Source organism: Podarcis cretensis, assembly GCF_951804945.1.
Source record: "Podarcis cretensis genome assembly, chromosome: 2".
NCBI lineage: Eukaryota > Metazoa > Chordata > Lepidosauria > Squamata > Lacertidae > Podarcis > Podarcis cretensis.
Window position 1 is genome coordinate 83,611,241 of NC_137171.1, and position 27,863 is coordinate 83,639,103.

The window sequence follows — 27,863 nt, forward strand, 5'->3', positions numbered from 1 at the left end:
CCGAGGTACCACTGTACTAACTGTCAGGGGACTGCCATCGGAACAGGGGAGGGAGGCAGGGGGGCTGTTGGAATACAGAGAGCCTCCGAAGCTCCTGAGAAGCAGTTCCTCTTCCAGCGGTGGGAAAGCCAAACCTCCAGTGGAGAAGAGAGAGAAGGGGCAGCCAAGTGAGGAAAGGGCTCGAGGATGCTGCTGAGAGCCCCAGCGCCTCACCTAGCCAGGCTGGGCAGGAGGGACACACGCCCCTTCCGTCACCCAGCTTGCACAGAGGGGTGAAACGCAAAGAGGGGAGGCGGAGGCTTGGGGTACCGAAGTTCTTATGCTGGGGGAGAAGCCGGAAGGGGCCACTCCTGGATTCGGCAAGTAACTGAGACGGATATGAACTTGTTGATCTGCACTGTAAATAGTTTGCACAATAAAACCTGTAAAAGACAGGTCGGAGTCCTGACTGGTTACTCATGAGCAATCACCAACAGCATCTGACACTAACAAGTAGGTACATATAGATTGTATAATGGATAACGTGGAATGTGTGATAAAATGAATGACAATATGTGTAATTGAATGTAATACTGTAAAATAAAAACATAAATAAACATTCAGAAAGGGAGCGCTGCTGTGCTGTGGGAACTGCCCAACAGGCAATGGCAGATTGCTTTTTAAAACATACCCTGTAGTCTCCCTGGAATGGCTGAGCCTCATGGGGCCATGCAAAAGATTCAAGACGAAGGAGCTGAGATAAAACACATTAACAAGTACAATTTATCTAACGATAATAAGATCATTTATAAAGCAATGTGTTAGTAGATAACCATTTGCCAGTTTACAAGCATAGAATAATTGGTTGGGGGCTAGATGGACTGTGATTTTCCCTTACATCTATTTTAATGATTTGATACTGCATTAAAAGGTCAAAGCTTACCTCACTTCTTAGAAGAATAAAACTGTAATATATTAATGGAAGTATAAGAGGCCTGGATCCCTCCAAGGGTACCATTTTAGACTACAAGAGAGTGAATCGTATTTATGAGGAAGTGACAAAAATCACAGTAAGTTTTAAAATGTCTATTCTGCTAGTCTCTGTCAAAATAATTATGCTTTTGGGATTTTGATGAGGACTTGAAAGGAATCATTAGTTCTAATGAAATGGGATTAATTGATGGCAATATTCAGTTTGTTTCATTATTTGAGTTACAGATTTTGGTTGCTTTAAAAAAGTCTTTGGAATTTTCTTTGAAAAAAATAATTTTAATCTCATACTTTTATATGGTTCAGTTTGCTGATTTTATTACAATTAACATGATGCTAGCTGTTTTGGGAAAAGAGTGGCAAAATATGATGTACAGATGGAAATATATATCCCATCATACATAGAGTTTGCAAAAAAGAAAAACAAAACTCCTACAGGAAATCCTTTCCATTAAAGTGTACAACTTTACTGAAAACTGTGAAATTTGAAATTTTGAAATTAATCCATGAAAACCATATAAATTAGCTGTAAGCTCTATAAACAGTAAACCTTAGCATATAAAATACATTTATCTAGAATGGACTGAGATCCACTTCTTTATAAGACACAAGTGATTGATTGCTATTTTTAAGAGTGCTAAATTTCTGTCTAAATTATTGCCTTTGACACTGATTATTATTTATATAATCTTGGGTGTTTAAATTTATAACTAGTAAGATATTAGATAAGCTATAAATCAAACCGAACAGTAGAGAAATGAACTTCTTTTAGCTTTTTACATTAGGCTGTGATGTGCTGAAATGCTAACATCTTATTATAAGATTATTATATGAGGTTATTGATGTAGAGTTGACATGCGACTTGATTTGCAGATGCCCTGCTCACTAACCTTTTGCAACTATATCTCAGTGTAAACCTGTGGTAATTATTGCTGGATAGGGAGAGTTGGTTTAACTGAACTACTTCTTTTGATGCATGTTGAATGTGATTGCCCCCTAGAGATTACAAGAGTCCCACATGTGTGAGTTATTACATAAACATTGAGGGGAGGGGAGGGAAGAAAGGTGTATCTTACGAAAAATTCCTGTGGGTTTTGTTGCAGGTTTTTCCTAAGAACCATAATTCTTACAGTGTCTATTCATACACATGTTTAAAAATATCCAGCCTAGCATTTAAGAAAAGATACAGAGGTATAATTCCTAAATGGAGGCAGTGCCGGATTTACGTATAAGCTAAACAAGCTGTAGCTTAGGGCCCCACTCTCTTGTAGGCCCCCCCAAAATTTAAAGCGGAAAAAACCTGGATGTACATTTCTAAAATATAAGATAAAAAAACAAATAAAATAAAACCTACATACAGCAACAGTGTTTTGTGTTGTGTAGGCTCCTATTTGTTATGTGTAAATGGCTTTAGATACTTATTAGGTCCATAAATTACCATATAGCGTATATTCAACACAAAAAAAGTGAAAATTTGTTGTTGACAAAGGACAGCTGGACATATAAAGGGCCCCATTACCTTCAGTAGCTTAGGGCCTCATCAAACCTAAATCTGGCCCTGAATGGAGGTCAGTGCTGCTTAGCAAATTGTGAAGACCTATTTTCCTCAATGGTTAGGAATCATAAAATGTAAAATGTCATAGCTCTTTCTTAACATAGCCTGCGTATCCTTGAGTGTGCCTTTTCCACAATCTCTCTAGTTTCGCAGAGCACTCTTTGGAAGGATGAGGGAATCTGCAGCCTTCATGATATTGTTGGGCTACAGCTCCCTTGTGTGGAGTGATGGGGCTGGGGCAGATGGGAGTTGTAGTCCAACCAGGAATATGTAACAACAAACAGTATTATTGATGATTGCTCTCTGTCTCCAAAACTCTCTTTCTCCTGGTTCGCCAACACTTGAGCATTTGTAGAGACACTCCAGCGACGGAGTTGAACTTCATACCCTACATCTTTATTTTTAGAAGTGAGTTGTGCTCTGCAGCTCTGGGACACAGGAGCTGTCCATGGTCCAGTAGATCCTGTTTCTGGCCAAGAAACTATCCCTGCTCATTTCCTGAAGCTGCTCCCCAGCAGTCTGCTTCATGACTGTTCTACTGACTCTTGGCCACTTCCATTTTGCCTCAGGGGGCTTTTCCTGGAACTTGCGTGATCTAAACAGTCATGACAAAAAAAACAACTTGCTGGAAGAGTTTGGGCACTTGTGAAATAGCTTCTACTCTGCAATATCACAATGGAGGTTGTTTAAATAATGCTTGTAAACTGCCCGATTTTGCTATGGGTTGTTGTTGGTGTTTTCTCCAGAAACGAATGAACTGTATTTCAACAGAAATGCAAATTATAAGCATAGGCCCCGTAGGACATAATTTTAATGAATATATAAATCAAACAGTGCACAAAATGCCCCCTTCACCACTAGAAGACTTGCAATAGCAGGTTATGGATGTTGGAGAATTCTGATGGGAACAGAAATGAGTGTGGAAATTGCAGCTGTCCATATATTCACTCGTAATCAGGACCAGAATTACATGACCAGATTATATCAGGAATAATCTTTCATAAGATTCTAGCCATGTGGTGTTCAGCACTGAGATTGGAAATAATCCTTTGCCTGCTCTTTGATAGACAATTATCAAACTCATTATGAAAACTTTCAAAGAGCAGGCAGCATTTCTCTTACATGGACTTTGATATCAAAAAGTGGCAAGAAAGGCTTTACCCTGATTTTCCTATTGTGGTCCCACAACACTAAGATCAGACATAAGTTTCTGTCTGCTTTTTAAATGCCAGGGTGCAGAAAAAGCTTTTTCCTGCTCTGTCCACAGCATTAATATAAGAGATAAGTTTTTGCTGCTGCCTTTTACTATCAAAGAGCAAGTAGGCTTATCTTTGATCTGAGGAGCAGATTGCTGAAAACATGAATACCACCAACAAAAAATAATTTAAATATATTAGTAGCAGGAGGTTGGTTGCCATGCCTGAATTCATACAAAAAGAATTTCAACTTTTGAAGATTCAATCACACCTGAACTGTTCAAATCTAAATACGCATCAAATCCCAAAATATGCCACTGATCCACAAAACTCATGAACTTACGTTCCTAGGGTAAATTCTCAGTACTGTAGTCAGTGGCGTAGCGTGGGGAGTGCAGGGGGGGCCGGCCGCACCGGGCGCAACATCTGGGGGTTAGGGTTAGGGGGCGCAAATCCATGGGTTAGGGGGCACAAATTACCGTATTTTTCGCCCTATAGTACACACTTTTCCCCCTCCAAAAATGAAGGGGAAATCTGGGTGCGTCCTATGGGGCGAATGCAGGCTTTCGCTGAAGCTTGGAGAGCGAGAGGGGTCGGTGCGCACCAACGCCTCTCGCTCTCCAGGCTTCAGGAACACATCCACAGCCTAGGCAGCCCTGTGGGAGTTCCCACAGGGCTGTCTAGGCTGCAGATAGCAGCCTGCTTCCTGGAGCGCCGGGAGCGCTGAAAGCACAACGCCCGCCGCTTCGGGAACACATCCGCAGCCTAGGCAGCCCTGCGGGAGTTCCCCGCAGGGCTCCCCACACTGCGGATAGCAGCCTGCCGCCCAGCACGAGGGGTGCCCTGAAGCAGAGCGCCCCGCCCGCCGGACAGACATCGGCCAGCCCCACAAGCTCGGGGGACAGCAAGGAGGCGCAGCGCCGCCATCCCGCTGTTCCTCGACCTGGTTCGGTTTCCCCGACCTGGTTTTGGGGGGGAAATAAAGGGGGGAATTCCTTTATTTCCCCCTAAAAAAAATAGGTGCGTCCTATGGGACGGAGCGTCCTATGGGATGAAAAATACAGTACTTGCCTTGCCCCGGGTGCTGACAACCCATGCTACACCACTGACATCACTCTTTCTCTGAAATCACTGAAATCTGTCACTTCCATAAAATATTGGCAGAGGTTTGTTGCAAATGGACTGTATCCCAAGCTTAATGGAACCTCTGCTGGCCAGGTAATGACCACCCATAGTAAAAGTCAGAAATTAATATTCAACTCAGATAGCCTCACATATGTAGGTTATCCAATTTAGCAGTCTCAAAACAAACTAGTTCTTACTGTCTAAGTTTGCAATTATGCTAATACGTTTTTAAATCTTTTGCTAAATCAGTTTGCTTCTCTAAATAAAACTTCAGAGCAATAAAACTTGAGAACAGAATGCAATAAGAATGAATATGTTAAGGCTAATTCATACATTATTCTTGTTCTTATTCTTACAAAGAAAAGATATAAAGCTACACTAAATGCTTAACCACATGGAGATGACTAACATTAGAATGCATCTACTGGCAAAAAGAGAGAGAGAGAGAGAGAGATCTCACTGAAGTGTGTGAAATTAATAACACACTATACATTTTGCTGAAAGGTGGACATTTTTGAGGTTGAACTTATTAGTTACACTTCCTATCCTGGCAAAATCCATCTATAATTAGAGAAGCAGAAAAATGGCAAGAGAAGTACCCATGAACAAATCTCCAAAACTCACATAGTTGCATGATATTCTCTGCTGGCCTCTCTTTGTTTTTTGTTTCACACCGTTTGCTTTGTAAAGATATTAATGTTTAATACACTGAGCACACATAACCACTTGAAAAGAAGAAACTTTATTATCCCCAGGAAACCTACCAGTTGAAAATGGATGCACGTAAGATAAAATTCTGTTTTTAGGCAATGAATTAAAAAGAAAACAAGCATAAAATATTGGCTCTTACATTTCTTCATATATTAGTTCATTAATTTCACAGACTCAAGAAAAGGCGATGGGGGGTAAGAGAGAGAGACAGAGAGAATACAAGCCAAAAATGACAACTCTTGTCTTTTTTTTATTCAAAATGAGGTTGCTTTTCCAAAAAGAGTTTGCTAAAGACTAGGAAAGTGTTTCAGATTTAAGAAATTTATACTGAGTGTAAAAATCAGCCATTCACAAAGAATGCTGTTGTGTGATCGCTGTAATACTAAATCTAATGTTTAGTGGTAGTGATAAATCAGAGTTGCACATAATACTTTAAATACTAGAGCACACATTTTATAAGGAGTAATCACATCTGAACGACTCCACACGACAGCTTTCCACTGCCATCACTATACTATGACTAAAGGCCTCTTTGGATGTTCATACTCAAACATTCTCCATTGTGTGAGGAAAAGCCCAAGCCTTCTCTCACTTCTCCTGCCAGACCCATCCCACACTGTTCACACGTTGGTGGCCTGGAACCAGGGAGCCTGCTTTATGTGTTTGGTCTCCCAATGTGATGTACAGCCCTGATAATGCAAGGTTCTACAGAAGTATGTTGCCAAGAGTCAAGCATTGGCTGAGAGCCTCAGGGGCTAAGAAGGGCCCTTCACCAGTCAGACTCAGCCATGCCACCATTCGCAGGTGGCATTTTAGCTGTGGATGGGTGCCGGTGCCACTTTTGAATGGGAGCACCACTCAGTTCCCATCTGCTGTTACTGACCGCCATCTCAATTTAACCAAAATGCAGTGCTCTAGACTAAATCTATAGCTTTCCAAGATTTATAGGCTGAGCAGAACTTTATACAATAAAATTTTCATCCAACATAGCAACAAGATGACAAGACCACAGTTATTCCTCTTTCTGTGACAGAATGGCCCTGTTAAAGCTTGCCACTTCTACTCATTAACTTCTGTTAATTGTGAGGTGAATACAGACTTATGAGTGTAGGTGAAACTTTTTGCATACGGCTCCCTCAAATCTTATTTGCACAGGAAGGAAAACTGAAGAAGCAGGAAGAATGAAAGGGGCGCATCCTCACCAGAGCTTCTTCTTAGTCTGAGCAATTCATCTTACGAGTAAACACTCTGCTTACACTCTTGCTCCCCTTTCCTGACTCCTGTCTTGGATTGTGACCTCTCTCTGACTTTTAAATATAATCCTATTTCTGGCTCATCTCTTTGCTCCTCAGCAACTCAAAATTCTGCCTTGTTCTAACTAGCTTCCTGACTCCTGATCTGCCTTCTCTGGAACTTAAACTTGTCTGTTTCAAACTGTGTCTTCATCGTCCTCCCATCTTTGCAGAACACCCATGCCGAGCTAAGGCCTGAATGAATGCTCACTTAATGACAGATGCATGTCTTTTCTCTCCCTCACATGACAACCTGCACTGGGAAAAGCCTCCTCATTTACACAACCTATAAAGGTACAAGGGCACTGCCCTCATTTCCACCTGGCCATTCTTTGGTATCATGCAGCTGTTACAGCAGCATGAAGTAAATTAATTAGACTGATAGAAACAGATGAAGGATCTGTCCTTTATTTTGCACAACAGCTGCAATTGAGGGACGAATTCACAGGCACAGCTTGTTCTCCTGAGCAGATAAAACTAGGTAACAAAAGATGCAGAGGCAAAACAGGTGATCAGCAGCCTCACATATTTTATATATACGTAGCTGAATTGTGCAACACTGAAGTGTAGGTAAGGAGGCCATACTGAGGGAAGGAGTTTCTTCATCTCTTCTGCCTTCTCTCTCCCCCACCATGTTTCATTGGTCCCCACTTGTAAAATTCCTATTACCCCTTTTCTTCTGTATTCAGATTAAAATAATACTTTCAGTTCTTATGGAAGGTCCCTTGGAAAATATGAATGCAGCACAGAAGGACAGCCAGAATATGCAAGTGGCCTATAGCAGTTAGTTTTGCTATCTACTAAGAATGCTATAGCAGCATTTTTTTGATATGTAATGGAATACAACTATATTCACCAAAACAAAAAAAAATAAATTCATTTTTTGTTCTCATAATTTCTAACCAGTAGATTTGCCTCAAGTAATTAGATAAGGTACCATTCACAACTGAGTGAGCAGGTCATACCCCAAATATTCTACAAATATCCAGACTGCACTAGTCATTATAAGAAAGGTTTCCCTGATTTACACCATAATGTGCTTCTTTGCAACATGTCAATTGCATGTTGTCTTTCTGCACCACCTTTCCAGACCTTTGTTAAGAAAAAGGGCTTTCAGTATTCCATCAGAAATCAGGTTTGGAGCACATTTACTTGTTTATTTATTTTTTTTTGCAACAGAACATTTCCAGGATATTTAGACAAATTAAAGCAACTCACCTGCAAATGCTGAGAGTTGTCTGTCATATTATCTTCACGTCTACGAACTTCTTCTAGCAACTGGGCATTCTTCTTCTTTTCCATTTGTTGATTGTGCTTCAGGTTTGCCACCTTCTTGTTTTGGTCCTTCATATGTCTAAGAATTGTATGCATAGGCCTGTTAATTCTGAAGGTCCAACTGACAGTTTTACAGTGCAAATGTATAAATAATGGCACACATCATTTGCTTGTTATTAGGTGGAGTTATCTAGCACATAAACTATACTGAACAGATGATAACTGAAAAAATAATCAGGTTGCACATGAAATGTCACACTGGATGAAAACAAGCTTTCGAGTATCTCTGTTTCTTTACATTGATGCCTGTAGGTGTATGATATAAGAAGAACGCATGAGGTGATTTTTTAAAAACAAAAACATGTCACTGTTTCTTTCAGTCAGGGGTGCTGTGAGACTGCTTGTACAATGCCTTTCCCTCCCCTCCCTCCAAAAATCCAAAAACATCCTCATCTCTCTGCCTTCAGGGGCATTTCCCCCCCTAAACAGACACTGTGACATCTCATTACTGGAATAATGTTCTCAGGACTATGCTGCAAATCCAAACCAGCTTTTCTATTTGCCTTTGTGCTTTGGGTGAGCTGGGCAACTGTGCTGTAGACTTGTTCTCAGAAGAATGAACTTGTTAATGAAATTTGCTGTTCCCTTTTAAAACCTCTTACTGATGTATTTCACAGACAAATTTCTCTTGCTAAATGAAAAAAGCAATTCTGAAGATAAATGCTAACATATTTAAAACAAACCAAATTCATGCCAAACATTACCAGAATAACACTGTTAATAGAATAAAATGTGCTGTTCCTTTGCAATTTTAAACTGTAAAACTTATATTCTTCAACAAAGAAAAGCAATTGTTTGAAATTATACTGCCAGCCATTGTCATGAAAGTCTGAAAAACTAATCTTAGGACAGAGTTACTACCTGCTTGGGTTCTTAGATATTAATTTATTTGACTTTCTCATGATTCTGAGGAATTTCCTTCTTCTTATCTATATAATAATAGTCATGTGCAAATTCCAAATGAGATCTACACACTAATCCTTTTTTGGCAAACTGAAAGGATATTTTCTAATGCCCATATGATCACTGGAAATTTTCCAGTGTCTTCTGCACTAGACACTGTAATAAGAAAATACTTAAGTTGCAATGCACATTGAGCTGATGTAGCAACTGATCCATCTTCTCATAATCTCAAAATGGGTCCTAGATACTTAGCATTTGCACTTAAAACCTTTTCTATGAACATCCACTAAATAGGAGCTTTATTATGTCTTAACATTGTTTTCATTGGAAAGCACTATCACATGGCAAAGTTTCACAGAACAGTCATCCAGGCACCACTGTTATATGAAAGCAAATGAGGAATCTGCACTCTACCCTAAATTCTAGGGTAAAAGCTAGTAACAATTCAGATTATATAATTAAAACACAGTATCTGACCAGGAAACCAGTTACTACTCCATATCTACAATTATTTTTCAAGCTCTTAAAATGAGAGCTAGCAATTCATATTTTCTTACCATAGGAAAATTTGAATTAGAGTCTTCTTTATTCAGAAAAAAGAGTGTGACCAAAGGAAAGGCCACATAATATCATGATTAATTACTTTGTGTTAATTTTCCTCCTGTGCATTCATTTACATAATTTTTAAAATCTCTCCCCTTTGGCATTTCTAAGCCTTCCTCTTTACTGCAAGTGTCTCTAAATTATTATTATTATTATTATTATTATTATTATTATTATTATTAAATTTTATTTATATCCCACCCTCCCCAGCCGAAGCCGGGCTCAGGGCGGCTAACAACAATAAAATAATACAACATTCTAAAATCATTTCATTATAAAATTAATTCAAATCAAATTGATGGCAACCATTGGGCTAGAGTTCTGTGAAGATTGCCAAAGGAGGGAGTCAGGCTGTGCCCTGGCCAAAGGCCTGGTGGAACAGCTCTGTCTTGCAGGCCCTGCGGAAAGATGTCAAGTCCCGCAGAGCCCCAGTCTCTTGTGACAGAGCGTTCCACCAGATCGGAGCCACAGCCGAAAAAGCCCTGGCTCTAGTTGAGGCCAGTCTAACCTCTCTGTGGCCTGGGACCTTCAAGATGTTTTTGTTTGAAGACTGTAAGTTTCTCTGTGGGGCATACCAGGAGAGGCGGTCCCGTAGGTACGAGGGTCCTAGGCCATATAGGGCTTTAAAGGTTAAAACCAGCACCTTAAACCTGATCCTGTACTCCACCGGGAGCCAGTGCAGCTGGTATAGCACCGGATGAATGTGATCTCGCAGCGAAGACCCCGTAAGGAGTCTCGCCGCGGCATTCTGCACCCGCTGGAGTTTCTGGGTCAGTCTCAAGGGCAGCCCCATGTAGAGTGAGTTACAATAACCCAGTCTGGAGTTGACCGTCACGTGGATCACAGTGGCTAGGTCAGGGTGAGAGAGGTAAGGAGCCAACTGCTTAGCTTGGCGGAGATGAAAAAATGCCGCCTTTGTTATAGCTGCAATCTGCGCCTCCATGGAAAGGGAGGTGTCAAAGATTACACCCAAACTCTTAACGGATGGTGCTGGCACTAATTGCGCCCCCGCAAGAGATGGGAGTTGCCCCCCCCCAATCCCATATCGTCCCGACCCAGCCAAAGGAACTCTGTCTTCGAAGGATTTAACTTCAACTGGCTCCCACGTAACCATCCAGCCACAGCTTACAAACATCTGATCAGTGTGTCTGGGACCGAGTCCTAAACTTCAGTAAGGTGGTCATTTCATGTGGCCTTCAGATCATGCCCTGGGGCATAAGTAACCCTGTTTGGTAAGTAAGACCATATAATGAGTTGCAAATGCAGTGTGCACAGTTCCTGACCTTCAGTACAATGGAGTCCGATGCACAGATTGTCCCAGTTTAATCATCACCTCTTCACAAAATAACTGTGAAGCACTCTGGGTTGCTGAATATTAGCTGAAGTGAGTAGTTGTAAGAATCTACTTCTGTCCTCAGCACACATTACAAAATACCAAGGTTTTTGTCAGCACCTGTTATTCTTTATTGCTACAGCAGGCCCCACCATTGACCCTAAGGCCCGCTTGACTGGTGTTTCAGTCAGCACGGTTGTAGCACCATGTCCGAGGTGCTCTGGAGCATTGCAGGAAATTTAAATAGCTGCTAAACACCATCATGGTGATCACTATAGCACCATGGCTCATGGGGGACACAGATGTAGATGGAGGCTCACTAGAGATCTCAATGCCAAGGATCCCTTTGAACCTGGAGTTTGGCCCTGTAAACTACAGTAGAGATAAGCACTTCAACATATACTAACATGGCCATGTATTTGACGGTCGCCCTATCTTTAAAAAGTGAAAATATGGACACAAAAGAGTTTTCGAGCTATTTTTAATGAAATTCACCAAAATCTACACTTCTTGTCATACGTCCTGATTTTCCTGGACATTTCAGCATTTTCCACCCAGATGCTATTTGCAAGGGCCGAATACCGGCTATGTTCTGGAATTCTGGACATATGGCAGCCCTATGTATTTGCCTTCTAAAGGACTACCTGTTGTGTTTTAATCATAGACAATATAACCAAGATAGCTAATTATTTGAGGAACATAGCAAATTTAATAACTTAATTTATGCCTATGAGGGAGCACTCAAAAGTCTACTTCATCATGAACACATGATAATATAAATTGATGGAAATATTTGCCAACACAGAAAATAAATGGATAACCATGCTCCCCAAGCTTAACTCAATTTCATAACTGTTCTTTTGTTAACATGCAGGCATTGTGCAGATCTTGCTTAATATTTATGCTGAACATGTTGCTAGCCCATTCAGCTTGATTAGCTATAATTTAGAATATTCCCTGATGTGTTTTCTTAATCAGAAGGGCAGCATGCTGTTTTAATAGAAATGGAAACTAGCATGATGCAAATGCTGTTCAGTAGGAAGGCCACCAGAAAGTACAATAGGCCTACATTTTTTTAGGATACCCTGGACAGCAATTTGTTAAGCTATCAGAGAACTTGATATGGGTGAGGTAATGCTGTAAGAATGCTATGTTTTCACCAGGGGAGATTCAGAGTAGAAGGTGAGAACTTAACAGCTTCATACTTTTTAAAGAAAGCAGTATTTACTAAAATGGGAAGAGAACTAAGAAGCATCATAAGGCATCATTCTGGAGAACAGGACTATGAACCAAAAGCAACAACTGTGCAGTGCAATTTCCCCATTAATTTCCTTTTCTGAAACCCTCAACCCCAAAGTGACTGCTCTCTGAGCAAACTGTTAAGATTTAATGTATCCTGCTAGAATATTACTGGCATACAGCACTGTTGAAAAATGTTGTACTTCTGAGCTTCAGTGTGCTATGACAACAAGAATCTGGCTCATCTTCAGTAATTTTTAAGACACTCATTGAATCACAGATTTATGAAAGATGCAAAGTAGGTCAAGATAAAGGAAGGATGGTATTCATTAGCCAAAGTATATAAATAAGGATAAGAACTATAAAAAGATTAAATAGGCAGACAAGTATAAACATGGAAAAGATAAAGCCAAATAAGCCAATAAATTGGGAAGTAGAGATGCTGTGTAGGCTAGGCTCTTCGCCATGCGTTATGTTGGTATGGTTATTCTGTTAACACTAGGACAAATGGGTGGAATAACCTCATCTAAGCATCACTTACTGCTATATTCTTAGGTCAGTGTCTACCATAAACCAAAGGGGGGGGAGGCCTGAGTTTGCCAACATACTGAAAGCTTTTGTAGAAATGTAAAAGCACAAAAAAAACAGCCAGTAAAACTTACTACCTTGCTGTTGTTAAAAGAAAACAATTTTTCGAAGCTGGCTAGAAACTGGAGTTTTTTAAAAAAAAAAAATCAAACACAGAGACACAGCCCTGACCAGAAGCTAGAATGGGGGAGGGGATTTTCATTTTCATTACATGCTTAAATTATCATCATAAAAACACACTCAGATGCGCCCCAATCCATTCAGGCCTGCAGCCTAAACATTCGCTTCTTTCAGAAATCCCTTTGTGATTCTAGCTCATGGGTAGGCAAACTAAGGCCCAGGAGTCAGATCCAGCCCAACTGTCTTCTAAATCCAGCCCGTGGACGGTCCGGGAATCAGCGTGTTTTTACATGAGTAGAATGTGTGCTTTTACTTAAAATGCATCTCTGGGTTATTTGTGGGGCATAGGAATTCATTCATTATTTTTTTCCAAAACATAGTCCGGCCCCCCACAAGGTCTGAGGGACAGGGGACCAGCCCCCTGTTAAAAAAGTTTGCTGACCCCTGTTTTAGCCACTACATCTCCCTCCCCTCCCATTTTTTCTGCAACAGTCAGTATTCCACACTCATAAGCATGCTCAATCTACACTGAGCTGTTCTGGGGGTTTCAAGACCTTGTGCTCTACATTCATTGACCTTGGCACTAAGAGGCATGGGCAATGTCCCCTGAATTAAAATACAAATGTTTTCTAAAAAGTATCCACATCCAGTTTGGAATGATCAGAAGGTACTGTGAGGTACAACACAGACCCCTATACGCTTGGATAATGTTAATTTTCTCTTCATTTCTAGCTGCTTCGTTGCTTTGCATCTGATGTTAACAGAAATCCAAGCCACTACGTTAAGTTCCCAACTTTAATTAGGTACCTTACTATGCTTGCCAAAAGCTAAGTGATATCAGCCAAAAATAAGTAGTATTTCATAGTCAAAGTAGCATTTATCCATCTTGAAAAGTTAAAAATTATTTGCTTAAAAAAAAAAAACACCTCCCAAATGCAGATATGCAAGACTCCTACACAAGGAAGAAGCAGAATTTATAATAGCTCCCTAAAGAATACTTTGCTTCCAATACTTTTCATCACATTAAACATTATTATGGTGGGACCAAGAGCCAGTTACCAAAATCTAGAAGTATGCCAGAAATCTATGCATCTCACTGCCAATTTCATAACAGAAATATGCAACATTGTGTTTGAGCTACATGATGGGTTTTACGTATTCTCTGGTCCACAGCAATTTACACAAAATAAATCAACAACAGAAAAGTGTATAAAAATATATTTTGCATGCAAATTAAGACTAAGTATTGGCTCCAACACTGTGCACAAGCAGGAGATATTTCTACAGGTGGTGTGGTTCCTCTCTTTTCCCCTACACAGCCTCAACATCTGTTCTAAAGGACCGAGAGACCCTTTGGAACAAATTTTGGGGGTGCAAGAGGCCCTACAGGGGAGAAGGTGAAGTCCTGTTGTGCTAGTGGAAGTCCACCTGTGTAACACTGGATTAACCTAACAACTCTTAGCATTTTACAAAATGGAAACCAGAGTAAAGCAACCTCATTAAATATCTTTAATCACTTTAAGTCACTTTAATCACTTTAAGTAGATAAAAAAGCATACTATGGAAGGTGCATATTGCCTGGTTGGTTGGTTGGTTGGTTGGTTGGTTGGTATGTTTGTTTGTTTTACAATGTTTACAAATAGTGGTGTTGAGTTTCTTATTTTGTTTTTTAAAGGCAACATTCCCTGAATCTAAGATACATAATTATAGCTGGTGACAGGGGTTTGTATTTCGGTGGGTTTTTTTTACTATGAGAGCTTCAGGTCTTCCTCGTAGTCCACAGACAAATCCATAACACCCTACAGTAACAAAACTGCAGGTTTTCACTCACAACATACATTTCATATAATATCATACAGAAGGATTGAAGAATTCAATTAGCTGCTTCTCCTTGCTAATATTCTTAATGATATCCGAATTTGATATGGAACAGAGCAAAAAAGAAAACTACAATCAGCCCTGATGCAATTACCATCGGCAACTCTCATCTCTGAAAAGCTGATCATGGTTGTGTGAAAGCATACAATGCCAGATTAAGAATGTAAAGTATGAGCAACTGCATGGGTGTACCAGGAGGCATCCAATTGAGATGATGTTGCACTAATGGGGGACTTTGATTACCCTCAGATGGGGTAAGTGCATGATCTGGTTACAACTAAAATGTAAAAATTCTAGATACCCTCAATGCCCTGGAACCAACCAAAGGGAAAGGGACACACGACTTAATCTTAAATGGTGCCCAAGACCGGGTGCAAGATATGTGTTAATGTCAGTAGTCTAGAAAGGATGTAAAAAAGAATTAGAGGAGCACATCGCTGAAACAAAATTCTTTAAACATGTTACAAAAAGGAAAATTGCTAACCCACAGGAAAATGTACTGGACATTCAGAGATGAAAAATTAAGAATGTAAGAGGAGAGCCTACTGGTTCAGGCCAATGGTTCATATTGTCCAACAACCATGTCACTCTATCAGCCTCATGTTAACACCATCTTTCTCTCTCTTCTTTGAAATCAATGGGAGATTCAGTGTACGCCCTGACCAAAACGATGCTGTGGCCAGCCAGAGTCACTCTGTTATTGATCCCTGGGGCTTCCGATAACTGAACTGCCCAGCTGAACAGCAAAATGGCATCTGATGTCTCGCTATCTCAGGTCCAGTCCTACACTGAAGTTCCCATTGAATTTTGGCCAAATGTTTATCATTCACAACAACTGCAGATTGGCAACATATCAACACTTGCCAGGCTACACAGGAGAGGAATTTTCTGGAACTGGAACTCAGATACTTAGAAAGTTAGGATGGAAGCAGATATTATGAAAAACGAAAAACACAGTGCTGCTGCTGCTGAATAACCCTTTGACTCTTGCCATGGGGGTTAATAATGAAATGAAAATGTTTCTATAACTCCACCCACTCTGCCAGACTTGGAAACAGAAGGCAGCACCTTTGAGAAGTTGCTCACATCACAGCACCCCAGCAGGGTCACCACAGGTAACTGTCCTAGGCCCTCCATAAACAAAGTCCAACCTAGCCCAGACAGCCACCATTTTTGTTTTCAAGAATGCTCTGCAAGATGACACAACTTTGGGACATTGTTAGCAGGGGAATGGCTGCCAACAGAAATGGCTTCATTAGATCTCCTCTCAACTGTCATGTTATATGGGGCCAGTCATTCTATCAGACTGCACTGCCTCAACAGGAGAAAGAGAAATAGAGCTCACTCCATCAGCTCTGCTGGAGGCCAAGCTCCATCAGACACCTCCTGCCTCTAAACTGTGCCAGCTGGTCAATTTAGGAACAACTGCATAGAAACTGGTGTCTTGAGTTTTGATTTTCCTCTTCCCTCCTTGTCCCTTTTTCCTTGTGTGCTGTGTGTGAGTTTTAGATTGTAACCCTGCGGCTAGGGAGTGTATTCTTTTGATTTCATGTAAGCCTCTCTGGGAGTCTTTCTGGCAGGGCACAAATGATGTAAATGAATGAATGAAACAATTTTAAAATTGGAATGTTAAGTGAATGGCTATACAGTGGTACCTCGGGTTAAGAACTTAATTCATTCTGGAGGTCTGTTCTTAACCTGAAACTGTTCTTAACCTGAAGCACCACTTTTGCTAATGGGGCCTCCCACTGCTGCCGCCGTGAAACTGGAGCATGATTTCTGTTCTCATCCTGAAGCAAAGTTCTTAACCCAAGGTACTATTTCTGGGTTAGCAGAGTCTGTAACCTGAAGTGTCTGTAACTTGAAGCATCTGTAACCTGAGGTACCACTGTAATATAAAGTAGTCTGGGTATGAGTTCTGGGAGAAGAGACAAATGTTATAAAAGCCTGAAATTTATATGGAAGTTCAACCAGCGTTTGAACTGACCAGGTCACTGTCCTACTTGGCCACTGTAAAAATTTACTTGACTGTTGAAACAGCATGCAGAAAGGAGCCCTGTGATGCCCAGAGCTACAATTAAGAGGCTTATTCTTGCCTCTTACAAAGCTTTTATTTTTAATTTTGAGTTTAGAATTCTTATCTGCTTATCAGATCTAGTTTTATGGAATATATGACAGCAAAAGCTTGTTACTCATTGAGCAACAAGACTGAAACCTGTAATCAGCCATCTGCATCGTGTCCTTTATTCCATTTTATAGCACTATAAATTTTGTCTAAGCCTGAAACATGCAAAAAAAACCTCAAGATTGTCTGCTTTTAAGAGGAAGTGACTCAAAAGGACCCACCAGAAACAACACTTGCACATGCAAGTCTTTTAGGTTAACTTCATGTTTTATTTCAAAATGCAAGCAACAATATTTCAACAGCTTTTTTGTTGCCCTATTAAGATAATGAGTCTTTGCATTTTCTTCTTTTTATAAAAAGGTATAATAATACAAGGTGATGGGAATAACACTCCTCTGATTTGGCTAGCTTCCTCTCCTATTTCATAAATCAAGTGGGTAGAAAATCTCCTTTATCCCTAAAGTCACTGTGGAGAAATCATAGGGGTATATCCAACAAAGTAATCCCATTGATGAAATGGGATTGTGCAACTTCCCCTCTCTCTTCTTTCCCTGTGTGCCCCACAGATCAGTTCTAAGAAATCATACTTGTTGATCTGAGTAGGTACAGAAGAAAGAAGCTGAAATCTACATTCTCTTAATTTTTCTATTTTGGATTATATCCCAATTTTAGTTCTGCTCAAAAAGTAACCTTTTAAAATTAGTGGTCATAAATGACTTGGGTCCCTTATTTATAATGAGTCTAATCTGGGGTACATACCCTCCAACATTTCTCTGATGAAAACAGGGACATCCCATTCCATAATGATAATTTTACAATTTATACCGCACACATCTTACTGGGTTGCCCCAGTCACTCTGTGCAGTTTCCAACATATATAAAAACATAATAAAACAATAAACATTGGGGGGGACCCTTCCCTATACAGGTTTGCCTTCAGATGGCTCAGGGGTCAGATAACTCCATTTGTTGTTGTTGTTTAGTCGTTTAGTCGTGTCTGACTCTTTGTGACCCCATGGACCAGAGCACGCCAGGCACTCCTGTCTTCCACTGCCTCCCGCAGTTTGGTCAAACTCATGCTGGTAGCCTCAAGAACACTGTCCAACCATCTTGTCCTCTGTCGTCCCCTTCTCCTTGTGCCCTCCATCTTTCCCAACATCAGGGTCTTTTCCAGGGAGTCTTCTCTTCTCATGAGGTGGCCAAAGTATTGGAGCCTCAGCTTCAGGATCTGTCCTTCCAGAGAGCACTCAGGGCTGATTTCCTTAAGAATGGATAGGTTTGATCTTCTTGCAGTCCATGGGACTCTCAAGAGTCTCCTCCAGCACCATAATGCAAAAGCATCAATTCTTCGGCGATCAGCCTTCTTTATGGTCCAGCTCTCACTTCCATACATCACTACTGGGAAAACCATAGCTTTAATTATATGGACCTTTCTCGGCAAGGTGATGTCTACCCTCCAACATTTCTCAAAAGAAAATAGGAACGTCCTAAGAAAAAATGAGACATTCCAGGATCAAAACAGAAACCAGGACGGCTTCTCTAAATCAGGGACATCCCTGGAAAATAGGGACACTTGGAGGGTCTGGGGGTAAAATTTAGATGAATGCAACAATTTGTCTTTAGAATTCATTTTCTAAGCTGCTGTTGCTTCCAGTCTGGTGGTAATGGAGAATGCAGAATCGAGAAAAGTAAAGGACACTGGTTCTGCACCTGATAGTCCATCTGGTTCTTTGTTGTTAAATATTCTTGGTCCAGTCTGAAACTGAGAATCTAGACTAAGAATATGGGCCTTATAGACACATGGATCTGTCAGCACCTTCAGGGATTTATGGAATCAATTCCAAATGTGTTCACATACTATGAATCGTTTTGGGTGGGATGGTAACTTGGAGACATGTAGGAGGAGTCCAGCTAGGGATTACAGCACAACATCAAGTATTTGTCCTGCCTATTTTTACTAATAAGAATGCAGGAAGCTGCCTTACACCCCAGTATCTTCTACACTGACTGGCAGCGGCTTTCGAGCGGGGGGGTTAGACAGGAATCTTTCACAGCCTTTGTCAAGTTTGGAACTGAGACCTTTTGTACGGCAAGCAAGTTCTCTGCTGCTGAGCTATGGCCCTTTATTTACAAGATTTGTTCTAAACCCAGAGCTGTCTTATAAATATACTCTGATGTTTTGAAATGCACTCAATTGTTTTCAGTCGTTAGCCTTTTCTTTTGCCTATAGAAAAGAGGTGAGTACCAAACCCTGAAACCAAAGTTTATTTACCTCTCCTTAACATGTAGTTATCTCCCACTTGGACTACTGCAAGGCGCTCTACGTGGGGCTACCTTGGAAGGTGACCCGGAAACTGCAATTAATCCAGAATACGGCAGCTAGACTGGGAGTGGCCGCCGGGACCACATAACACCAGTCCTGAGAGACCTACATTGGCTCCCAGTACATTTCTGAGCACAATTCAAAGTGTTGCTGCTGATCTTTAAAGCCCTAAACAGCCTCGGTCCTGTATACCTGAAGGAGCGTCTCCACCCCCATTGTTCAGCCAGGACACCGAGGTCCAGCTCCAAGGGCCTTTTGGTGGTTCCCTCACTGCGAGAAGTGAGGTTACAGGGAACCAGACAGAGGGCCCTCTCAATAGTGGCGCCCACCCTGTGGAACACCCTCCCTTCAGATGTGAAGGAAATAAGCAGCTATCCTATATTTAAAAGACATTTGAAGGAAGCCCTGTTTAGGGAAGTTTTTAATATTTAATGCTGTATTGTTTTTAACACTTGATTGGGAGCCGCCCAGAGTGGCTGGGGAAACTCAGCCAGATGTGCGGGGTATAAATAATAAATTGTTGTTGTTGTTGTTGTTGTTGTTGTTGTTGTTGTTGTTGTTGTTGTTATATTACATGTAGTTCGGTTAGGGTTGCCATATTTCAAAAAGTGAAAATCCAGGCACAAAAGTTCTTGAGGTTTCTTTTTTGCAAAATGAAATTTTGAACTATTTTAAAGGAAATTCACCAGAAGCTATACTTCCAACATGGCTTGCCGGACATCCAGATTTTCCCGGACATTTCAGCTATTTCCTCCCAAATGTTGTTTACAAGGGCCGAATCCCAGTTATGTCCAAGGAATTCTGGATGTTTGGCAGCCCTAAGTTCAGTATGGCAAAGGATGACAGTCACAAAGCGTGTTCTCCTTCAGGGAGAGCACGTGTTGCGGTGGGGTCTACTGAGCCACCCCTTTGTTGCTGGGTAAGTTCTCCAAGATGGCCGGGGGGCATTGATTGGATTGCCGAGTTGCTGGGGCAAAAGTTATGTTGCAATTTTGGTGGGAGGGGTAAAAGGTTTAAATACTCTGCACACAGCCTTGTACTTTCTCTTTTGCTGCGTGCAACGGATCACCCGCCCACCCGCCCTAGAATAAGGGGTTTGTTGCGTTGACCTTGCTATGCCTGTCATGGGGTCGTCTGCCTTTGAGCAGGGGCCTGGTAGGAATTTTTCCACCTGGCAAATTGGCTGGCTGGGTGGTTTTTGCCTACTGCGTAGCAAATCGTCACAACTTGTAAGGTTGTGGTTAGGCATTGGTTATAAATCTGGTGGAGGAGGGGTTAGGATAGGCTGGGCCTACCCCTCCATGGAGGGGTTCAGGATAGGCTGGGCCTGCCCCTCCATGGTTGCTGCGGAAAGGGAATTCCGTTAAAGGAATCCTGGGGCTTGCCATCTTTTCGTCCAATCCCTGGAATGGGACTAGGGCCGGCAAGCCTTCGGGGAGCAGGCGGGTGAGAGTTGAGGGTCTGTGTCTCAGCTCCAATTCCTCCCCGACTTGCTTTCCCCCGCACTGTCTTTCGGTGGTGCCCGGAAGTCAGTTCTGTCCCCAGGCGGGGGGACAGATAGTCTTAACCAATGCCTAAACAACCACTCACAGTTTGTATTTTAATAAAGTTGTGGCCAAAATCATGCCAAAAATCTTAAACAAAAATTACGTGTCCGTTGTGAGTTATTTTGGGGGGTGGATTGGGGACCTCAACACGCAAATAGCTTAATCTGAGTAAGAAACATGTGTGCATGTTATCTCTGTGATGGCTATAGCATTGATATTCTCTGAGTGACAGTTACTGCGAATGTTTCATTTTGTACATGGGAACTTTTTGAATGGTGCTTCCAGCTGCTTCTGGAACCATCAAACTATTAGAAAAAACGGGGGGAAATGTCCAATGTGACATTTAAAACTCTTTTAGACCTTGGCTTGCACATCTCATTGAGTTTTACTTCCCCACAGAAATGATTAGGCAGACCAGCAGCACAGGCTCACCATGAAACAGCTGGTACCAACTACTCTGCTGGTATTTACTATTCTGATGGAACAGGCTCCTACACTGTCCTAAGAGAGTATTGTACTGCTGCATCATACATAAGTACTAGTTTTACCTTTCACTATAGTCTCTCAACTCTAAGCTTCTAACCTGAGATCTTGGCTTTATCTCTTGAAGGAGAGGGGTTTCAGCCACTGGCAGTCTCACACAGAGTCCCTTTGACCACTTGTACTCTCAACCCTTGCCCCTCTTGACTGATAAAAACTAGCAGGGAGGGCACAGCTGGTTGAGCCAGGAAGGTGATTAATGCCTCCTTGTGAGAAGGAGTGGTCCCTGCTTCCTTGAAGGAGGCAGCAGTAAAACCATACTTCGAGAAAGCCTCCCTGGATTCAGAAACTTTAAGTATTGGCCAGTTGCTAGTCTTCCTTTCGTGGCCATTGGTTCTTGAGCAGGTGGTCATGGACTAGATCTAGGCACTCTAGATCCATTTCAATCAGGGTTTAAGCCCAGTTTTGGCACAGAAATGGCTTTGGCATGACCTCTGTCGGGGAAGTGTGTCCCTGTTAATTCTCTTCAACCTCTCAGTGGCTTTTGATACCATTGACCATGGTATTCTTCTAGAATGTCTATCCAAGTTAAGGGTGGGTGGCACCACTTTATAGTGGTTCTGGTCCTACCTGGAAAGTCATTTCCAAAGGCTGATATTTGGGGAGTGCACTTTGGCCCCGTGGAGCCTCCAATGTGGTGCTAATCAGAATTCAAATTTATCCCCTATGCTGTTTAACATTTACATGAAACCAATGAGTGGGGTCATCCAGAGGTTTGGAGAACATTGTCAGCAATATGCTGATGACACACAGCTTTGCTTCTCCTTGACATCTGCAGGTGTGGCAGTGGATGTGCAGTTCCCCCCTCTGAATCACAGGCAAAACAATTTCCTTTCACCTAATAGACACACAAGGTCTTTCCAGATGATCATCTGAAGCAACTTCAGTCTAAAGAATACTACCACATAAATATATAACCTAGTTTTCTTTTGAGTTACAGTCAAAGACTTCAGGTTTTTATAATCAGAGAAATGCAGACTAGAAATTCTGCTACAGCTCTAAGTCAAATAAATGTGCCCCTAGGCCTGTCTGATACTTGGAATTCTGCCAGCAAATAAAAACATTAGATAACCAAAATTATCCACCTGGGAAGCATATGCAAAAAGATAGACTCCTTCTTTTATTTCACTCCAAAGATTACAAAACTCTGGATGATTTGTGAAAAGGCATGCTTTTGTCTAGGTTTTTCTGTCAATGGAAGACAGCTGCTCCAGGTAAAAACCAGCAGTCTGAGGTACAAAAGTCACTAGCTTAGAAAGGTTCACAAAGCTGCCCTGCTCCACAGAAGGATTAAATTAGCCCACACCATGAATTTCCAAACTACAGATTAACTCACATAATGAAGTTTATGCGCACATCTTATTAATGCTGTTATCTCTTTCAAAGTCTTTTGATGCCATGAGGTTTTGGTACAGAATTTGAAGAAAGCATTTGGGGGGCCATGCATGGTCATGCCACACTGGCAGGAAAGGTTAAGAATGAATTCAGAAGTTATTGGTTCTTCGGACCAACTAATGTGGGTAATGTGAAATGCAATCAGAGAGAGTTGCAGCCCCTTCTTATATCAGCAAGACAGGCAGGCAACCAAAAACCTCTTTTCACAAAAGGAGACACTACAATCTTTTGTGACATTGTTCACACACTTTTTTCATTTGTCCAGTAGCACCTTATAGACCAACTAAGTTTATTCTGGTATAAGCTTCCGTGTGCATGCACACTTCTTCATATATATTTATTCATTAGCTTGCTCTATCTAGTAGGATGGTGAAGCAAACTGCTCATTTCCCCCCATGAAACATTCATAAAGATAAGCTGTGTTCTCATCCTTATTCATCACAGAAACATGAAATTAAGCACTATCTACATATATAAACCATATCAATCCACAGCTTGCCTTCTAGTCTAGGGATTCACTATATAGTCTAGGCAGAAAGAAGAACCACCATTAAGTTGGCCAATAAGGTTGTTTACTACAGTAAGTGTTCTAAAGAAGCTACTCCAGAACTAGACTTCTAGCACTTATAAATTTTATGTTCTCCATTGCAAATTAATATTCACAGTTGGCAGTGACTAAAACTCAAAGTACTTTAACCTCTTCAGTTTTCTGATATATTAACGAAGTATAGTCATATTTCCTTCTCCAGTATCTTTTGGAATCTACTTAAATCGTTCATTCACACAATCATTACAGATACTTAACCAATCAATGTTTACTTATCCCTGTTAGAAATACCTTTCCATTTTTCTGCAGATGAATCAAACGAATGGCTGATTGCCATCTTACGATCAACAAAAAATCCAATACATTCTCATCTCTTATTTGCAGCTAATGGGTCCTTAGCAAACAGTATTTATTCTTATAATGCTTGATTCATTTTTTAATTCAATTCTATTTTTGTTATGCTAATCATTGGGATATCCAGTCCATTCTGCAAAAGGTTCTCACTTTTTAATATGTATTAACAAAAATCCCAGAATGATGTCATTATGGTTCCAAATCCTACTATTACAACCCATAAATTATAATATGTGTGGGTAAACATATTGTTAAAAAATTGCTTACAGGAAAAAAGGCAAAAGTTAGTTACATTTGGGTTGTCACTAATGATTAAGTATTTCAAAACACTGAGATTTACTGAAACATTACCCAAGGAACTGCTGTTGTACCTTTAGTTGCGTTGGCAATTTACTGTTACCAGTTTATGAGTCTTTCCATTTTAACACAAAATCCTTCAGAAAAACTATTCCCTCATCTGGAAACAGAGTGAATGGGGAGTTTTTAGAAAATGTCTGCCATCAAAAGAATCAACAACAACTTGGGGATGCAAGGATGCACATACTTAAACGCAAGCAGCCAGAGGATACTGTGTCTATCAATTTAAACATGAAGTGGATCTGATAAGTGAGTGATGTGAGACAATAATATACCAAAGGTACTGACCTGGAAGTCAAGCTGGTTGAAGCAGGGGTGAAAGCAGCAGTTTGGAGAGTAAACACAAAAAGGAAGGAAATAGCAAGAGAATAAACGAAGGAAAAACATTAGTTTTTCAACATAAAAGTGAGCAGATGTTATATCAGCAATCTCTTGTCAAAAACAGAAATCAACAAATAAACGTTAGTGTACAGTGTTTCTAAGATGGGTGATGACCAAAGCAACAGCTTAGGAGGAAGTAAACATGTTGCTTATGTATGATGGAAAAGCTACCTTAGAATATGTATACATTCTCACATGTATACACATACAAGTGAAACACTATGAAGCTGATGGCAGTTGCTAAGGCATATGTTTGACAGGAGGCATTCATGCTTGGGGAAAATAATGTTGCTTGGACCAACAAGGATCTGAGGATGACTCATATACAGCAAGTCATCTTCACCCATGAAAAATAAAGGAAGCTCAATGGCTTGGCTAGATGTTCAAAGAATTTTGTCAAGATTCTCAAGTACTGATCACTTACACTGATCAAAGACACCACTTTTTCCCATGGAAACATAGACCTTTCTAAAGCTGAGAGCAATCTTTTTCAGTCCCAAGAATAAGACCAATACTTCATCACTGAGAATAACCAGATGCATGATAAATATTTTTTTTACAAAAATATTTAACATGTCCTTTCAATTAGCCAAAACACACATACAAACCCTTATCTAATGCCAAACCAAAAAGAGTCCCCCAGAGCCATCACAGGTGCACATTCCTGCATCATTTTGCAAAAGGTGATTTATTTATTTTTTAAACATCAGAAATAGCTGCATAGTGATTTGGTATGCTGGTTTTTTTTATTTCAGCGGGTTTTTTTCTCTTGAATTTTCTGCTGACATTTCAGTTGACGTCCCTCCCACTACCATACTATTGCATTGTTGTTTCAGTATGGTGATATAAAGGAAGTGTAAGCTTAAGTATTTTGTCAAAATATGACAGAACATTCATCAGGCATTCGCCTTCACAGAGGCACAAGCCTCTCTTAAGTTGGAACAGCCTTACTCAAGGCAACTTGTGAAACATGAACTACAGCACTTGTTTTTCATTTCCTGTTGGTTGATTATTTATTTGGGGCTCTCAGTCTGATGTTATTTAGCACATGTCCAAGCGAAGGTTTACTGTGGAATTTCCCTGCCTTTGTATACTTTAAGAGAAGAAATTAACTAAAAAGCAGTAAAAGATGGCAGTATCATATGCAGAGACTAAGGTTGAACGGATTCGTGTCTGTGTTCAGTACATGTCTACAAAAGTAGACTGTAAAGTCTATTCCATCAACTGCCCATCCAGATTTTTAAAAGAAAAAATATTTTAAAACCTGCTTGCTTTTAGCAAAAGAGAGAGAGAGAGAGAGAGAGAGAGAGAGAGAGAGAGAGAGAATAATGTACCGGTATTTAAGAGAACTTAAGAAATTATCATTCTTCCTTAAAAACAACAACTCCCATTTCTAGCTTCCCAGAGCAGCTGACATATACAGCACTTGTTGTGCTCACTGGACATTGTGACCAAAAACCTGCTGGAAGCAGCAGTATCCTGAGATCTTCATAGGTAACTCTACAAATAGAAAAGTGGTTCTTCCCCCCATCCCCAACAATCCATTTAGCAGGGACATTGTATGGGGGGAAATATGGCTCCCCTAAAAAAAGATTAATTGGAGCAGCCATCTTGTTCTTGATATAGCTATCCAGGAAGAGTCAGCATGTCATAATGTACTGTGACTTCAAGGGTTTTTCTGGGGCATTGTGGGAAATTTGAAATGAAGGACAGTTCACAGCAGCCTGTTGCATATCACAGCATTACTGCTGCCTTCCTTTCCTGCTGCTGCTAAGCCTCCTAATGCTGGGCTACAGTAAATTTTGCTGAAAGATAATGGCAGGAACCAAACATAGGGTACACACAGAGGCAGAGAGAGGCTTAATTCCATTCTTTAATCAAGTAGCTTTCATGGGCCCCACACCCTTTCAGAATAGTTCCACAAGATGAGGAAGGTCACAAGATGAGGAAGGTGGTGAACTAAGTTTCACAGGGCCCCTGTTCTGAGGTGTATTTAGGGCAGTGAGAGAGATGTGGGGGCACTGGGCACACAGCTGAGGCAGGCACCTTCTCAAAGCCCGGTAAGCACCTGCCCAGCTTCAGGAAGGAGGCATGAGGACTCTGACAGGGTCCTAGAGTCCTATTGCCTCCTTCCCCAAGCAGGGCAAGTGCTTACTAGGTTTTGGGAAGGAGAAGGGAGGGCTCTAGGACCCCAACAGAGCCCTGTGACTCCTTCCCAAAGCCCAGTGCTTTGTTTACCCTAAGCCTGCACTCGAAGGTGTCAAATGTTAGCCTCCCACAGGACAGCATATACTCAAAGTTTGCCCCTGCCCTGTCTTCCCACCATTAGCAAATGAGGTACAGCTAATTGCATCTACAAGCTGCAGTTCAACTTTGGCACCAACCTTTACTGGGGTCAGTAATAAGCTGCACCTTCCTTCTACAACTAAAGGAAAATTCAGTCATAGATCTTACAAGGATTTGCAGCTGTACGTAAAAGAACAGAGGTCATTCACAGTGATTAGCAATTGTGCCCTTATTTCAAATGCTCTAGTTGGGGCATTAAAGAGAAACTGATGTTTTCAAAAAACAAAAGAAAACAAAACCCCTGGTCCACTCATGGTGTTTTTTCCTCCTTTTTCATGTTAAGGCAGAACCAATATGCTATTCATCTCCAAACTCATGTGTGTAGGCTTTCTGTCTTCATTACATTTTAAGGCCAATAGTAATTCCCTCCATCAGTAACTCAAAAACTCAAACCTCTTAGCTGTTTTAAGTCTATATGATTGTTGTGGAGTACTTCAGGTTGGTTTTCGAAGACTTCCATGCATCCCGGATTTAAAGTTAAAATCTATTAAGCATGCCACCATTTTAAAACAAAACACATTCATGTATGTGTGAAGAGAATCACATGGGCCAATAGGGACCCACACGCCTTGAACTGAATTGACCAAGGACAGCTCTCTCATCTTGCTCAAAAGAATTCATGAAGAAGCAGCTTTAGAAAGAGTCTAAAGCAATGTTCGGTTGCCAGGAGCCCAGAGATTAAAATAACTGAAGAAAACACTGAAATGGGTGGCTAGAGGAGTGGGGAAGAACCATCTCTTGTACATTGCCTGGTCTAAAGGCAGATTGGATTGGGGGGGGGAGAGGAAATTCAACCTGGCAAAGGTTGGGGTGCCTCAGCTGAGGACGTTTGCATTCTGGCTATCCACTAATTGGTACAAAAGCCAGTATCCAGGCAACTATGCCAAATGAGCCAAGTTGCCTCATCACATAATTTGCTACAAATGGGGAAAGAGCTTGAATTCAGTCTCTATCTACTCCACTGGAAATATTTTCACATCATTCAGCATGCAAGGCTCCCAGTTCCTGGGTGACAGTAAAAGCAGGCTGAAGGAATGTAGTCCTGTTGAATTGTTTGAGAAATTGAAGTTAATACATATCCTCCACAGTACAGGGAACTGC

The 27,863-nt window shown here is 41.0% G+C and overlaps 1 protein-coding gene across 13 annotated transcripts in view; it reads right to left on the minus strand.

Annotated features, from left to right (window-relative positions):
• The window catches only part of ERC2 (ELKS/RAB6-interacting/CAST family member 2), a 530,269-nt gene that overhangs the window by 261,325 nt on the left and 241,081 nt on the right, over nucleotides 1–27,863 (minus strand). For 8 of the 13 annotated variants that reach the window (XR_013835710.1, XM_079964987.1, XM_079964992.1 and 5 more), the window contains 2 exons: nucleotides 24,324–24,335; nucleotides 8,067–8,202 (listed from right to left, as the gene is read on the minus strand). Coding sequence is in view for 11 of the 13 variants with exons in the window: in XM_079964987.1 (XP_079821113.1) it covers nucleotides 8,067–8,202; nucleotides 24,324–24,335 (148 nt within the window). In the remaining 2 variants the exon portion in view is untranslated. The remainder of the gene's footprint in view (nucleotides 1–8,066; nucleotides 8,203–24,323; nucleotides 24,336–27,863) is intronic. The other 5 variants (XR_013835709.1, XM_079964988.1, XM_079964996.1 and 2 more) reach the window with 1 other exon arrangement.